We start from the raw sequence: 17,401 nt of genomic DNA, 5'->3' as shown, positions 1-17,401 counted from the left end.
AGATAGTCCTACTGCTGCTCTGACACTGCTGCCCCTGAGGGGTGACCTCATTCAATGGCCCCTCTTTTCACGGGTCTCATGTCCCATTGCCATTCTCTTGAGCTACACCCCCCCCCCCTCAATTATGAGGCTTTTTATTTGGAGCCATTATTTTTATTGGAGCAGTCCTCTGTAAAATAAAGTCTTCAGTTAGTCTACTCTTTTTTTGGTTGGCTGTAACTGATCCTTTCTCTTCAAGCAGGTTCCTTTTTATTTTAGGCTACTTCTCTTTTTTTTTTTTGAAAGGTGGACTTCTGACTGATGTCCAACCATGGTTATGTTCTGTCAGGGGTGTGGAACACATTTTATAGAGCTGCGGAATCATGGGTTTTCTACTCTGAGACGTACTGTACAAATGCTTTTTGTGTGTAATTGGCATGCTGGCTTGGACTTTAGTTGATGAAACTGTGACGCTCCTGTATGCAGAGCTTTTGTGAGGGAAACACAGTGAAGTCAACACATGAATGAACTCTGCTTTCAAATGAAACGCTTGTCTGCAAATTGTATTCTTTTTGGACAAATGTTGATAGTAGATGACGTGTGACTAACCAGATACTAGGGTCTGGATGATAACAGTATCGCAATACTCTTTAGTGTCGTGGCAAGGAAACAAAGCACGAAGCGGCTTTAACTTCTTTAGGAAAACTACCCTAATGTCAATTGTTTTCTTTCTCAAGCTATAGCACACAATATGTTACAAATTCAGCATGTTTTTAAAGGACCAAAGAGTTTTTGTCTGCTTCGTTTTTTTTCATTTTTGCTGTGAAAAAATATTGCGATACTGGTATCATCCCATCCATGAAACTCTTGAAATCGATAATACAATTGTAAAAGGCATTGAAGCTGACCCAGAGAAGTACAAGCTGCATCGTACGTAATTTAGACTTAGGCTACCTCTGGTTGTGGGCAGTTCATTTGGCTAAATGCTGTCTCCTGTCTCTGCTCCTGCTTCTATTTCTTGTCTCTTTTTCCTGACTATCTCACCATCTGCCTTTCTCTCCCTAACAGAGGCGGTTACGTCATCTCAGAAGCATCGCAGCCCGCAACATCATCAACAAGAATGGCTCTCCACTGTTGGACACATATTTTACCCTTCATCTCTGCTTAGAGGACTGGATATCCAGAGGTCAGTACAGTATACCCTCTTTCAGCTGTCTCTGTATCACAGTGTTCCCGGCCACTGCACCAATACCCCTTTCACACTACTGAGCCCAGTCACTCCACACTACAAACATGTCTTTAGGCCTGAATCCTAACTTGAGATCTGTGCACATAACTTGACAACAATGCAGGATTTACGCAAAAGTCATGGAAAGATGCAGACATCTTAATTACGATTCAGCCCTTAGTGCCAGAGCCCACTTAGGACTAAATGTTCAGCACTACTATGCACTGCATTAGGCTACTCTCACAAGTGGAAGAAATGTCAGAGTCCCATTACAAAGTGTAGTTAAATGCACAAGGGCTTGGTTTGTTAGGGAACGCTGATGCTCCAGTAAATGAGGCCTTTCACTTTTGGTTTAAGGGCAAATCATTTCATTTTAAGTTAATATACAAAAATGGCCCAGATCGAGCCAAGACTTCAGTGCCTTGGCTTGCTGTTGTCAGGTAATCCTGACAGGTGTTGTATCTTCACAAGTGTTGTTTAAGCTTTTGTGTGTGTTTATTCAATCAAATCAAATGTATTTATATACATCAGCTGATATCTCAAAGTGCTGTACAGAAACCCAGCCTAAAACCCCAATCAGCAAGCAATGCAGGTGTTGAAGCATGTTGGCTAGGAAAACCCCCTAGAAAGGCCAAAACCTAGGAAGTCCTCTTCTGGCTGTGCCGGGTTGGAGATTATAACAGAACATGGCCAAGATGTTCAAATGTTCATAAATGACCAGCATGGTCAAATAATAGGTCTGGGACAGGTAGCACGTCCGGTGAACAGGTTAGGATTCCATAGCCGCAGGCAGAACAGTTGAAACTGGAGCAGCAGCACGGCCAGGTGGACTGGGGACAGCAAGGAGTCATCATGCCAGGTAGTCCTGAGGCATGGTCCAAGGGCTCAGGTCCTCCGAGAGAGAGAAAGAAAAAGAGAATTAGAGAGAGCATACTTAAATTCACACAGGACACCGGATAAGACAGGAGAAGTACTCCAGATATAACAAACTGACCCTAGCCCTCCCGACACATAAACTACTGCAGCATAAATATTGGCGGCTGAGACAGGAGGGGTCAGGAGACACTGTGGCCCCATCCGATGATACCCCCGGACAGGGCCAAACAGGGAGGATATAACCCCACCCACTTTGCCAAAGCACAGCCCCCACACCACTAGAGGGATATCTTCAACCACCAACTTACCATCCTGAGACAAGGCCGAGTATAGCCCACAAAGATCTCCGCCACGGCACAACCCCGGGGGGGCGGGGCGCCAACCCAGACAGGAAGATCACATCAGTGACTCAACCCACTCAAGTGACGCACCCTCCTAGCGACGGCATGAAAGAGCATCAGTAAGCCAGTGACTCAGCCCCTGTAATAGGTTTTAGAGGCAGAGAATCCCACTGGAAAGCGGGGGACCGGCCAGGCAGAGACAGCAAGAGCGGTTCGTTGCTCCGGAGCCTTTCCGTTCACCTTCACAGTCCTGGGCCAGACTACACTCAATCATATGACCCACTGAAGAGATGAGTATTCAGTAAAGACTGAAAGGTTGAGACCGAGTCTGCGTCTCTCACATGGGTAGGCAGACCATTCCATAAAAATGGAGCTCTATAGGAGAAAGCCCTTCCTCCAGCTGTTTGCTTAGAAATTCTATGGACAATTAGGAGGCCTGAGTCTTGTGACTGTAGCATACGTGTAGGTATGTAGCCGTATTTAGCACTAAATGAAGTTTATTTAGTGCTTTATCCGGGTAGCCGGAAAGTAGAGCATTGCAGTAGTCTAACCTAGAAGTAACAAAAGCATGGATTAATTTTTCTGCATCATTTTTGGACAGAAATTTTCAGATTTTAGCGATATTACGTAGATGGAAAAAAGCTGTCCTTGAAACAGTCTTGATATGTTCGTCAAAAGAGAGATCAGGGTCCAGAGTAACGCCGAGGTCCTTCACAGTTGTATTTGAGACGACTGTACAACCATTAAGATTAATTGTCAGATTCAACAGAAGATCTCTTTGTTTCTTTGGACCTAGAACAAGCATCTCTGTTTTGTCTGAGTTTAAAAGTAGAAAGTTTGCAGCCATCCACTTCCTTATGTCTGAAACACAGGCTTCCAGCGAGGGCAATTTTGGGGCTTCACCATGTTATGTTTTCGAATGACATCCCCAAGAGGTAAAATATATAGTGAAAACAATAGTGGTCCTAAAACGGAACCTTGAGGAACACAGCAATTTACAGTTGATTTGTCAGAGGGCAAACCATTCAGAGACAAACTGATATCTTTCCGACAGATAAGATCTAAACCAGGCCAGAACTTGTCCGTGTAGGCCAATTTGGGTTTCCAATCTCTCCAAAAGAATGTGGTGATCGATGGTATCAAAAGCAGCACTAAGGTCTAGGAGCATGACAGATGCAGAGCCTCGGTCTGATGCCATTTAAAGGTCATTTACCACCTTCACAAGTGCAGTCTCAGTGCTATGATCCGGTCTAAAACCAGACTGAAGCATTTCGTAAACATTGTTTGTCTTCAGGAAGGCAGTGAGTTACTGCGCAACAGCCTTTTCAAAATTTTTTGAGAGGAATGGAAGATTCGATATAGGCCGATAGTTTTTATTATTTTCTGGGTCAAGGTTTGGCTTTTTCAAGAGAGGCTTTATTACTGCCACTTTTAGTAAGTTTGGTACACATCCGGTGGATAGAGAGACGTTTATTATGTTCAACATAGGAGGGCCAAGCACAGGAAGCAGATCTTTCAGTAGTTTAGTTGGAATAGGGTCCAGTATGCAGCTTGAAGGTTTAGAGGCCATGATTATTTTCATCATTGTGTCAAGATATATAGTACTAAAAGTGTCTCTCTTGTTCCTAGGTCCTGGCAGAGTTGTGCAGACTCAGGACAACTGAGCTTTGAAGGAATACTCAGATTTAAAGAGGAGTCCGTAATTTGCTTTCTAATAATTACGATATTTTCCTCAAAGAAGTTTATGAATTTATTACTGCTGAAGTGAAAGCCATCCTCACTTGGCGGATGCTGCTTTTTAGTTAGCTTTGCGACATCATCAAAAATAAATTTCGGATTGTTCTGATTTTCCTCAATTAAGTTCGTAAAATAGGATGACCGAGCAGCAGTAAGGGCTCTTCGGTACTGCACGGTACTGTCTTTCCAAGCTAGTCGGAAGACTTCCAGTTTGGTGTGGCACCATTTCCGTTCCAATTTTCTGGAAGCTTGCTTCAGAGCTCGGGTATTTTCTGTATACCAGGGAGCTAGTTTCTTATGAGAAATGTTTTTTGGGGTGCAACTGCATTTAGGGTATTGCGCAAGGTTAAATTGAGTTCAGTTAGGTGGTTAACTGATTTTTGTCCTTTGACGTCCTTGGGTAGGCAGAGGGAATCTGGAAGGGCATCAAGGAATCTTTGTGTTGTCTGTGAATTTATAGCACGACTTTTGATGGTTCTTGGTTGGGGTCTGAGCAGATTATTTGTTGCAATTGCAAATTTAATAAAATGGTGGTCCGATAGTAGTCCAGGATTATGAGGAAAAACATTAAGCTCCACAACATTTATTCCATGGGACAAAACTAGGTCCAGAGTATGACTGTGACAGTGAGTAGGTCCAGAGACATGTTGGACAAAACACACTGAGTCGATGATGGCTCCGAAAGCCTTTTGGAGTGGGTCTGTGGACTTTTCCATGTGAATATTAAAGTCACCAAAAATTGGAATATTATCTGCTATGACTACAAGGTCCGATAGGAATTCAGGGAACTCAATGAGGAACGCTGTATATGGCCCAGGAGGCCTGTAAACAGTAGCTATAAAAAGTGATTGAGTAGGCTGCATAGATTTCATGACTAGAAGCTCAAAAGACGAAAACGTATTCTTTTTGTTTTTTTGTAAATTCAAATTTGCTATCGTAAATGTTAGCAACACCTCCGCCTTTGTGGGATGCACGGGGGATATGGTCACTAGTGTAACCAGGAGGTGAGGCCTCATTTAACACAGTAAATTCATCAGGCTTAAGCCATGTTTCAGTCAGGCCAATCACATCAAGATTATGATCAGTGATTAGTTCATTGACTATAATTGCCTTTGAAGTAAGGGATCTAACATTAAGTAGCCCTATTTTGAGATGTGAGGTATCATGATCTCTTTCAATAATGACAGGAATGGAGGAGGTCTTTATCCTCGTGAGTTTGCTAAGGCTCAATGTCTGTTTGAGAAAGCTTTCGAATGAATTTAACCTGTTTTTTTTGTCTTCCCTTGCAGACTTTTACAAGAGTGAAGTCATCCGAGATTCATTGGTGAGTGTCATTCTTTTCAAAAGAACAAACATGTGTTGGACAGATTCTACATTAATTTGCCAAAGAAGGCTGCCTGGCCGCACACAAAATGACTATAGCACCAGCTATGGAATGTCATAGCAATCCATTTTGTGTGGATTTTGTTGTATGATTTGTCTGCTTATGTCTGTGGAAGCACACTACCGGTTATATGCTTAGTTCCATTCAGAGGACACAAGAGTAGAAACAAGTGACAGCACGGCCAGCCAAAAGGTTTATCACTACCCCTGTCCAGGTTTACACACTCCGCCACGCCCACAACGTGTTTGTGTGTGTGTGTACATGTGAGAGTGAACAGTGGGCACTTTCTCCAGTGCTGCTGTGTGGAAAGAGGGCATGCTTCCTCCATTTCCCCATTGCGGAGGAGTTGTGTCTGCCAGCCAGTACATGGACTCAGGTCAGCCGCCTTGGTGTTTGTTTCTAACACAATCAAGTCAAGTAGCCTACCTTTCACTTCCTCTCATCTGTCAAAACAGTTGCTGAAAGAACACCTAATATTACCTAAAGTAACTCGACCAAAAAAAGCACTTGTTTGGTTCGGTTGAATTCAGACTTGGATGTATCAACATTGCACAGGTTGGCCACACCAGGATGGTGTTGTGACCCTGAATCTGACTGCTTTAAATGGGAGTCATCACTGATACACACAGTGTCAGCAAGCTCCCATCTCCTTGTCTCCATAGCTTCACAGAGGGCAATGCACAGGGGTTTACTGTACTGTATGGTCTCTTATTGACAGTTGCGTATGTGCAATAAGGCCAAGAACAACAGAAAACAGTCAACGTCTCTGTTCTTGGCATGCGCTAATCTTTCTTCATGTTGTACCCCAGTCATATAAACAACAGACAGGAAGGTGGAAAGCAGCCTTGTAGCAAAACACTGTATGAGACAAGAGGAAACAAACAGGCTTACATACTGTATGGATAAAATATGCACAAGCGTCCATTGTACTATTTCTCTCTCTCTCTCTAAACGTGTTCATAGCATGTCTGCCATTGTGTTCTGCAAGACGCCATTCAGCAAAATCAGATATTGCCTTCTCAGCTATGGCTCTATTAACACAACGTCCTTGGATTCAGTCGGAAATTTCCATATTTTTATTTTCCTCGTTTGCAGGGAACCGATTGTCCTCACTGACAGTTAGATTTGGTCCTACACCCTCTGTGGAATAGCAGCTGCTACGCGCTCCCTTCTCTGCATGGAGTCTGTGATGAATGCCGCCAAGTAGAGCAGCAGACCATTGCCAACATGCCAAATGTAGAATCATGAGCTGGCCTAAGCTCTTTTCCAAGCCTACCTTTCCCTTACTTTCCAGGCCCTAGTCTGAAATGTACTGAAGATTAAGCTCAGGATTGTGTCTGGCAGAGATCTGAAATCTGCCTTTGTATTGAAAATGTCAGCATTCCTCCATGACCTTTGTTTGTTCTATAGTGTTTTTGTCTGTTTCCCCGTTGTCTTCTCTAGTCTGTCAAAGGAGCCTGCTCCTTTCTGCCCACCCCCACTGTAGGGCGAGGGTGAGGATCAAAAGGTGACAGTTTGCGCCACTGCTTACTCTGTTTGCTACAAATATATAACTCGTCACTCAGATCTTATAGGGATGGTGTGAGATTTTGGCAATTCAAGCCTTTTTTCTACTTTCCCAGAGTCAGATTAACTAATGGATACCATTTTTATGTCTGTGTGCAGTTTGAAGGACATTGAAGGTAGTTTTGCAAGTCATTGCTAACTAGTGTTAGCCAATGACTGGAAGTCTATGGGAAAAGCTAGCAATTGCGCTAACGCTAGTTAGCAATTTTCTTCAAGCTGCGCACAGAGACATAAAAATGGCATCCATGAGTTAATCTGACTCTTGGTAAGTAGAAAGTGTGTGTGAATATATATCTATCTATCTATCGATCGATCGTGATCATATTCATTGGAATGGCAGCAATGATTTAGCGGGTCGGGGCACCGCTGCTAGATGAATATAGGAGTCCAGGGTCTTCCACAGCAGGCAAAATGTGGCATGTGATGTCTTTACAGTGACATCAATGTTGCAGACAGATTTGGCTGCTGCGTTGGAGTAGGGCTGGGTTGGATTTGGCCTAAAAATCATGTAATTTTATATATATTTTCAAAAATTTTAATTATTATTATTTTTTTTTTTTACTTCTGGGCTATTCATAATATATATATATATATATCAATGTCATAACCTATCATAATATGGTCATAACACTGTCATGCTGAATATTTAGATCTCATTGTGACGTACTCTATATTGCATTTTTTTTTATGGCTGGTTATGACATCTACATAAGTGGGCCAAAATCCACAAACCCTACCACGATAGTTATTTATGGGTGGTTATGACGTCTATATAAGAGTGCCAAAGCCCACAAACCCTACCACGATAGCTATTTATGGGTGGTTATGACATTTATATAAGAGTGCCAAAGCCCACAAATCCTACCACACAAGGCAAACCATTCCATTCTACTTGTAAATGATGTAACATTTCCTAAATTTGTACGTTTTTATTACCATTGCAATTGTACACACATTGATGTCATACATGCATAGCCCAGTGCTCTGTCGCTGATGAATGCAGGAGTAGGACAAAACACCCTTATTAGCCTTACAACAACAAAACATTTCCTGTGATGGTCTATAAATGCCCATATTTTGGAATCAAAGTTTGTTCACAACATTATAATTGTCCTCCATTGGTTTGCTTTAATATACATGTATACTTAGTGCTACCACTAGGGGGAGACATTTGAACAGTTAGCTGCAGGCGCGCACCTCATACGTTGGAAGAAAAGAAACAGGAAAAGAAGCCCAGTGAAAAAATGTCAATTGTCCATGTCTCCTTATTCATTCTGTTTTCATGTTTGTAACATTTATAAGTATGGTTTTGTTTCAGAAAAGATAACATGTTTATCTACATTTTGATGTGTACAGTCGTGGCCAAAAGTTTTGAGAATGACACAAATATACATTTCCACAAAGTTTGCTGCTTCAGTGTCTTTAGATATTTTTGTCAGATGTTACTTCAGTATTCCACTGAAGTATAATTATAAGTGTCAAAGGCTTTTATTGACAATTACATGAAGTTGATGCAAAGAGTCAATATTTGCAGTGTTGACCATACTTTTTCAAGACCTCTGCAATCCCCCTGGCATGCTGTCAATTAACTTCTGGGCCACATCCTGACTGATGGCAGCCCATTCTTGCATAATCAATGCTTGGAGTTGGTTAGAATTTGTTTGTCCACCCCCCTCTTGAGGATTGACTACAAGTTCTCAATGGAATTAAAGTCTCGGGAGTTTCCTGGCCATGGACACAAAATATCAATGTTTTGTTCCCCGAGCCACTTAGTTATCACTTTTGCCTTATGGCAAGGTGCTCCATCATGCTGGAAAAGGCATTGTTCATCACCAAACTGTTCCTGGATAGTTGGGAGAAGTTGCTCTCGGAGGATGTGTTTGTACCATTTTTAAATTCATGGCTGTGCTCTTAGGCAAAATTGTGAGTGAGCCCACTCCCTTGACTGAGAAGCAACCCCACACATGAATGGTCTCAGGATGCTTTACTGTTGGCATGACACAGGACTGATGGTAGCGCTCACCTTGTCTTCTCTGGACAAGCTTCTTTCCGGATGCCCCAAACAATCGGAAAGGGGATTCATCAGAGAAAATTACTTGACCCCCATCCTCAGCAGTCCAATCCCTGTACCTTTTGCAGAATATCAGTCTGTCCCTGATGTTTTCCAGTAGAGAAGTGGCCTCTTTGCTGCCCTTCTTGACACCGGGCAATCCTCCAGAAGTCTTCGCCTCACTGTGCGTGCAGATGCACTCACACCTGCCTGCTGCCATTCCTGAGCAAGCTCTGTACTGGTGGTGCCCCAATCCCGCAGAATAAACTTTAGGAGACGGTCCTGGCGCTTGCTGGGATTTCTTGGGCGCCCTGAAGCCTTCTTCACAACAATTGAACCACTCTCCTTGAAGTTCTTGATGATCCGATAAATGGCTGATTTAGGTGCTATCTTACTGGCAGCAATATCCTTGCCTGTGAAGCCCTTTTTGTGCAAAGCAATGATGACTGCATGTGTTTCCTTGTAGGTAACCATGTTTGACAGAGGAAGAACAATGATTCCAAGCACCACCCTCCTTTTGAAGCTTTCAGTCTGTTATTCGAACTCAATCAGCATGACAGAGTGATCTCCAGCCTTGTCGTCGTCAACACTCACACCTGTGTTAACGAGAGAATCACTGGCATGATGTCAGCTGGTCCTTTTGTGGCAGGGCTGAAATGCAGTGTAAATGTTTTTGGGGGATTCAGTTCATTTGCATGGCAAAGAGGGACTTAATTGCAATTAATCTGATCACCCTTCATAACATTCTGTAGTATATGCAAATTGCCATCATACAATATAAGGCAGCAGACTTTGAAAATTAATTTGTGTCATTCTCAACTTTTGGCCACGACTGTAGTTCCAATTTTTGACTAAGTGAAAAACTAAATATGTTCCCCTCCATATGATCATAGCCAGGCTAAACTAGCTTAATTTGTAATGTTATGTAGCTAGCCAAGTCAATGAAATGTCTCAGATTAAATACATTGTCATTATAAACGTTTTGGCTCATACTTTTAATTTTTTTTATTTTTATTTTTACAAACGATGTCAAGTGTATTTACATGAGTACATATGAACCATGCTAATAATATGTATTTTAGGTAACTTTTTATGAAAAAAAACTGTTGCATGCGATAACCTTTAACTATCTCAGTGTTAGCTGTCCATGTTTTTTTGTTACAGTTAATAGACAGGCATCTTCTATAATTCGTTAGTACAATTAGCATTGTATATAGAGTGAATCATATGAACTGTTACCTCAACGATGCATGGGTTTATTTACTGTATTTTTGCACACCACCACCATATTCAGTGATAGGGTAGCTAACGTTAGCTAAACAAACACTAACTAGATGGTAGCTAACTAGCTAGCTACATGAATAGTTGAGAGCTAGTTAGCATTGTTATGAAAACATGGAGACCATGATTGTAATGTATTTGAGAATGTGTGAAAGTGTTTGCTATAATATATTTGGTATAATTCGTTTTCAGCTTTCTTTAGCGCTTTCACTGAATTGTAGCATACTCTATTCTGATTTATTTTCTTTATTTTTCAGAGAAAGTAATGCATCTGCTGCATCCAGGGGTGGTGGTAAAGACCTTGCTGCAGAAACAAACTTTCAAACGAAAGGAAACTTCTTGGCAGGGAAAAACAAATTTGAATAAATAATACAATTTGAGAGTTAAATCCTTTTGTTGTAACAAATTCTTTAGTCATAAAAAAGAATGTGCATAAAATACACTTTAAGACACTGTCATGACGCATTATGACCCTCCTGTGTCACTTTACTTGGACTTAGAAAATGCACTTTATGACACTGTGTTACGGTTTTCTAGGTGTGAAGGAGAGTCGGACCAAAATGCAGCGTGTAGATTGCGATCCATATTTAATAAACAAACGTAAAACACGAATCAATTACAAAGACTACAAAACAAAGAACGTAACGAAAACCGAAACAGCCTATACTTGCGTAAACTAACACAGAGACAGGAACAAGGACACTAAGGACAATCACCCACAACAAACTCAAAGAATATGGCTGTCTAAATATGGCTCCCAATCAGAGACAACGATAAACACCTGCCTCTGATTGAGAACCATTCCAGACAGCCATAGACTTTGCTAGATAACCCCACTAGCTACAATCCCAATACATACACACCAAAACACACCACAATACAAAAACCCCATGCCACACCCTGGCCTGACCCAAATACATGAAGAAAAACACAAAATACTTAGACCAGGGCGTGACACACTGTCAAGAAGCATTATGACCCTCCTGTGTCACTTTACTTGGACTTAGAAAATACACTTTATGATACTGTCAAGAAGCATTATGACCATCATAATTATATAAGCCAGATAGGCCGATCACATACATGCCCTTTACGTCAGTCAAAAAGAGGGTGCATTGTCCTTCTCCTGAAATCTGCTCCTGCATTCATCCCAGTCATCAGCAACAGAGCACTGGAGTAGGTGCATGTCTGACATCAATGTGTGCTCAATAATAATTTCATATGGTAAATTTCAAAAAATGTTATATAACAAACATACTGTTGACAAGTAGACCATGGTGTAATGGAATGGTTTGCCTTGAGTGGTAGGTTTTGTGTGTTTCGACAATTTTATTTAGGTGTCATAATAACCAGCCATAGAATAGCGCAATATATGTCATAACAGGTCTAAATATATGTCATGACAGTGTTATGACCATTATTATACAACGGGTGGGTTTAATCCTGAATACTGATTTGGTTTCAACGAGTGGCGCGGCGGACTAAGTCACTGCATCTCAGTGCTTGAGGCATCACTACAGACACACTGGTTCGATTGCAGGCAGTATCACAACCGGCCATGATTGGGAGTCCCATAGGGCAGCGCACAGTTGGCCCAGCGTCGTCTGGATTTGGCCGGTGTAGACCGTCATTGCGAATAAGAATTTGTTCTTAACTGACTTGCCTTGTTAAATAATGGTTCAAAATAAAATATAAAAGCGCATTCCAGCGGTTGTCTATTCCACAAGTTACCACCGGCTAAATCTATTGACGTTAAATTCCACTGTCTCATCAGCCCAGGCAGGGAAGTTATAAACTTGATCTCCACTATAAAACACATCTAGACATTATCTCACATTTTCTTTTAGACTAACATTTAGTTTTCAACAGTGGAGATTTGTATACATCTTAATGTCTGTATCTTCGACATTTTGCAACATTATTTCAATATTCAAATTCGATCTCCAACTGTCCTATAGTAAGGAACGTATAGGAGTCGGGACGAGAGAGAGTGGCAGGCAGCGTTAATCAATCAGTCGAACACACGAATCAGCTGGCATTTTAATGAATATATACAAAGAAATGTACATTTAAAAAAAAAAAAAAAAGGTCAAACAAAACGAAGTGTAGCTAGTTTGCAGTGATTGTGTTAGCTGTGTTGTTGGCTAGCTCCTGTGAACAAAAGTGTCCTGACGAGAGAGCACATTTTCTATGCCAGGCGACATTTTCTAGGCGAAATCGTGCCTCATTAACGACAGCTCATTGTTATGGATGTGTCCAAATAAATGGCACTAGAAAACAGTTTAAACAATTGCAGGTACTGTTATTTATTCTTTCTGTAGCTGTTGTTCTTTCTGTGGCTGGCTAGCTAGCAAGCAAAGGGATAAGAATGTCAGCCAATATGGCAATGGAACATTTAGAACGAATGACTGGGTTGCGTCCATAGATACAGAACTGAATGACTGAGTCGCGTCTCTCGCAACCGAAACGACCAGCCCCCTTGGCTAGCAACCCTAGATTTGTTTTGGGACTATATATTGTGGAAGGATGAAATAGTTTGAATAAATTCATCAACTAATTTAGATTTTTCATTAGTTGAATATGTTGGTAACCGGTTGTATAAACGTGATAAAGCCCCCGAAGCCGGTGTTTTGGAGGATATATTTGCACTCGACCAACAACACCCATGCCAATATATCCTCCAAACACCAGCTTTTCGTGTATTATCACTATATTATGACAGGTTATGACAAGTTGTCAGCTGTTATGACATGGTTATGGTGTCAAGTAAAGTTTTACCTATGTTTTCTTTAAATAAGCTTTGGTGTACAATTAAAAGTCAAATACACTGCATTTCTAACAGTCAACAATAATCTAATGAATTCAGGCCTTGTGAAATTATACCTAGGCTAAATATAAGCCTTCCACAACCATAAGACCCACAAATAATGTCATTGTTTTATCAAAATTGTATAACCTGCTTTTTTGCAATAATCACTGATCTGGATTTCAAGTCTGTCTATGAAAATGCCTCTTTTTTGTTACACATTTAATGAGAACCATGCATAATGCACATTCACAAATAATGTCTACCTTCTTGTAGCAGGCATTATTTATGAGACTTGCTAACACTGTTCAGGAGACCAATCTCTGAAGCACAAGCCCATGTGCTAGTGAGTAGCCAGCTAATCTCTTAAATTTAATGTTTAGCCAACATGGATTTATTTGCTAGCTAACAAGGTTGGTAGAACAGTTGAATTGTTATGATCACACCTTTCTGTCTGTCTCCAACTGTTTGAACAGCATGCTAGCCTGTCTACTTTGTTAAAATGTTGAATTCAAGTGGCCTACCTTGTTTCTCAGAATGAGAACAAGTTGCCAATTCCTTATATAATTGTTTTATGCTTATTGCATATTTATAAAACAGACTAGATGGCTAGTGTAACAGTATTTGGCTAAAATGCTGCTAGCGATACATGGTCCCGCAATAACACGTGCAACAAACTGAGCATTCATTTTCCAGAACCAATGTTCATTGATACTACCATTTTTATTACTGTCTGTTCTGCGCGCAATTTGAGGAGTTAACCTTTAACTTCTCTATTACAGTAAAATAATGTCTCTGTGTTTTGGTGTCCATATGGCTGATTTCAAATGCATGCTTTTCAACCGTTCGCTGCCTACACCCGCACGCCCGACTAGCATCGCCACCCTGGATGGTTCCGACCTAGAATATGTGGACATCAATAAATACCTAGGTGTCTGGCTAGACTGCAAACTCTCCTTCCAGAATCATATCAAACATCTCCAATCCAAAATCAAATCTAGAGTCGGCTTTCTATTTTGCAACAAAGCCTCCTTCACTCACGCCGCAAAACTTACCCTAGTAAAACTGACTATCCTACCGATCCTCGACTTCGGCGATGTCATCTACAAAATAGCTTCCAATACTCTACTCAGCAAACTGGATGCAGTTTATCACAGTGCCATCCGTTTTGTTACTAAAGCACCTTATACCACCCACCACTGCGACCTGTATGCTCTAGTCGGCTGGCCCTCGCTACATGTTCGCCGCCAGACCCATTGGCTCCAGGTCATTTACAAGTTTATGTTAGGTAAAGCTCCGCCTTATCTCAGTTCACTGGTCACGATGGCAACACACACCTGCTGGAGCGTGTGCTACGGGTGGATCTCACTGATCATCCCTAAAGCCAAAACCTCATTTGGCCGCCTTTCCTTCCAGTTCTCTGCTGCCTGCGACTGGAACGAATTGCAGAAATCTCTGAAGTTGGAGACTTTTATCTCCCTCACCAACTTTAAACATCTGCTATCTGAGCAGCTAACTGATCGCTGCAGCTGTACACAGTCCATCGGTATATAGCCCATCCAATTTACTTACCTCATCCCCATACTGTTTTTATTTTATTTACCTTTCTGCTCTTTTGCACACCAGTATCTCTACCTGCACATCTGATCATTTATCACTCCAGTGTTAATCTGCAAAATTGTAATTATTCACTCCTATGGCCTATTTATTGCCTACCTCCTCATGCCTTTTGCACACAAAGTATATAGATTTTTTTTCTACTGTTATTGGCTTGTTTATTGTTTACTCCATGTGTAACTCTGTTGTCTGTTCACACTGCTATGCTTTATCTTGGCCAGGTCGCAGTTGCAAATGAGAACGTGTTCTCAACTAGCCTACCTGGTTAAATAAAGGTTAAATAAAAAAAATTCTGTTGTACCAAACCTCAAATGCAAATAGTGAGTTGAAACCGCTTGTCAGACAGGAAGAAGTGATCTCTCATCTTTGTGAGTGGCAGAGGAAGGGGCTTGGGGGGAGTCTATGTGCGAGAGAAATGGAAAGGTACACACAGAAGGAGCGAAGGAGATTAGACCAAAAAGACTACTCTCATGAAAAAAAAAAACTCGATTTTTGCTATACAGGCATTTGGAATGTCGTGCTAATTCGATATATCGCCGGCTCTAGGTTAGAGTAACCTAGAGCATCGTCTGAAACGCTGAGATTTTATGATGACAAATCGCCTCGGGATATTGATGTTGGATTTGTAAATATTTGTCCAGACTTTTGTAAGTGGGACAACAGTTACATGACAGATAAATGAACATCCTGGTTCAGCACCATTTTGTGTGCTCGAGTCACTTTCACACACACTACTGACACACATTAGAATTTGTCATTTGAACAAATGAAACACTTGGTTGTTTTCATTTGCAATTTTACTTGAACTGGAACTAATCAAAATGTTCCATCCCAGTGGGATCATTCATTCAGCTGCATAATCCCTTGTCTTGGCCTGTCTTTGTCAGAATCCAACATGGCGGAGCCTGGACTTTGGCATGCTGCCGGACCTCCTTGACACATCTGTGTCCTGCTTCGTGGTGAGGATCTGGGGCGGTTGGGAGGAACAGTTCACACTCCTCATAGAGTGGAAGGTCAACCTGGATGGGCTCAGATACACAGGGCAGCAGGTCAGTGTGTAAACGCACACGCTCATAAAATGTAGGCTACTTTGGGATGTATGCTGACTAGCATCCATGCAGTCATCTAGACAATAACAGCCTTTCTCTTGTTTTAATACAGACATACTAAATGCCACTGCTTTGTTCCTTCACAGATCCGCTCCAGGAATCCAAATGAAATCATATTTGGATTGAATGATGGCTACTATGCAAGTGACTTTGATCATAAGGTACTGCTGACTTTGATCCAGGAATTATGTCCCTAATATAGACCATAAACATTCTATAATTAGTTTTTCTATGTTTCGTTTTGTTATTGTAAGATTGAAATGTGCCTATTTCAGGACCACTCTGAAAGGAAGAAGAACAGTTTACTCCTTGTGGACCAGAGTTCAGTGAGGAACTCCTACAGTGTCTTCTCTCTGCTGAGGTGAAACAGGCCGCACCCACCAAACACTCCCACACACAAGACGCTGGACACGGAACAGCATCTCCCGTAGGACAATGTGTCCAGCTAGTATAGAGCTATTTCAGTGCCAACAGAAATTGTATTTGAATTCCATAATTTTGAATTGGTATTATGATATTGAATTTAAATTTCATATTTTTTAGTTTAATGCACAAATTGAATCATTTTAATTAATTAATTGAACTTGTATTTCATGATTTGAAACTAAATTTAATGAATTTTGCATTCAGTTTTAAATTAATTAATTAATATATTCAATTAGCATAGGGCCCCACAGTGGAGATGTCATAATACCCATAAAACTTAAGGTCAAGTAAGGAAATCGTTCCAATTGTTTTTCCATAATTCATTTTTTCAATAAGGGATTTTATAAACACTTAAAATAAGGGCTGTGTTTAATGTAGGCTTACCCTGGCTTGACGTTTTGATAACCTTGTAAATCTGTTAAAAAAGCTATATCAATATATTAATCTCTATTTACTCTCAGATTTGAAAATGCTAATTAGCATAAAAGTAGACATCATGCAAAACTACAAATCCCTGCAAGCTCCTGTATGTCATCTCTAGCTAACAGGTGTTGTGCCAATTGAAAACTTGCACAAGACAGTTCATAGAATTGTCAATTTAAGAAATGTAGACTGTTCCTTACTGAATTTAACTAACATTAGATAGTTAATCCAGGGATAATGCCGAATTGAGGTAAAGATAATTATCGTCCAGTTCATGGCATTTGTAGTTCTTTATGATAGCCACATTAGCAGCTAATTAGCATGTCATTTTTGAGGGGTTAATACAGGCAAATACAGTTCCTTCGGAAAGTCTGAAGGCACTGTAAGGTCTGAAACCCCTTGACTTTTTCCACATTTTGTCACGTTACAGCCTTATTCTAAAATGGATCAAATGAATCCCTCAGCAATCTGCACACAATACTCCATAATAACAAAGCAAAAACAGGTTTTTAGAAATATTTGAAAATTTATTAGAAATAAAAAAACAGACCTTATTTACATACAATTGAATTCGGAAA

General features: G+C 40.9%; 1 protein-coding gene across 2 annotated transcripts in view; it reads left to right on the top strand.

Annotated features, from left to right (window-relative positions):
- LOC112257826 (UV radiation resistance-associated gene protein) overlaps positions 1–17,401 on the top strand; it is a 153,994-nt gene that overhangs the window by 4,894 nt on the left and 131,699 nt on the right. For both annotated transcript variants that reach the window (XR_006084084.1, XM_024431698.2), the window contains exons 2-6: positions 1,048–1,165; positions 5,451–5,485; positions 15,753–15,914; positions 16,061–16,135; positions 16,250–16,335. Coding sequence is in view for 1 of the 2 variants with exons in the window: in XM_024431698.2 (XP_024287466.1) it covers positions 1,048–1,165; positions 5,451–5,485; positions 15,753–15,914; positions 16,061–16,135; positions 16,250–16,335 (476 nt within the window). In the remaining variant the exon portion in view is untranslated. The remainder of the gene's footprint in view (positions 1–1,047; positions 1,166–5,450; positions 5,486–15,752; positions 15,915–16,060; positions 16,136–16,249; positions 16,336–17,401) is intronic.

Source organism: Oncorhynchus tshawytscha, linkage group LG09 (genome assembly GCF_018296145.1).
Source record: "Oncorhynchus tshawytscha isolate Ot180627B linkage group LG09, Otsh_v2.0, whole genome shotgun sequence".
Classification (NCBI taxonomy): Eukaryota; Metazoa; Chordata; class Actinopteri; order Salmoniformes; family Salmonidae; genus Oncorhynchus; species Oncorhynchus tshawytscha.
This window is presented reverse-complemented; position numbering and strand designations above follow the sequence as displayed.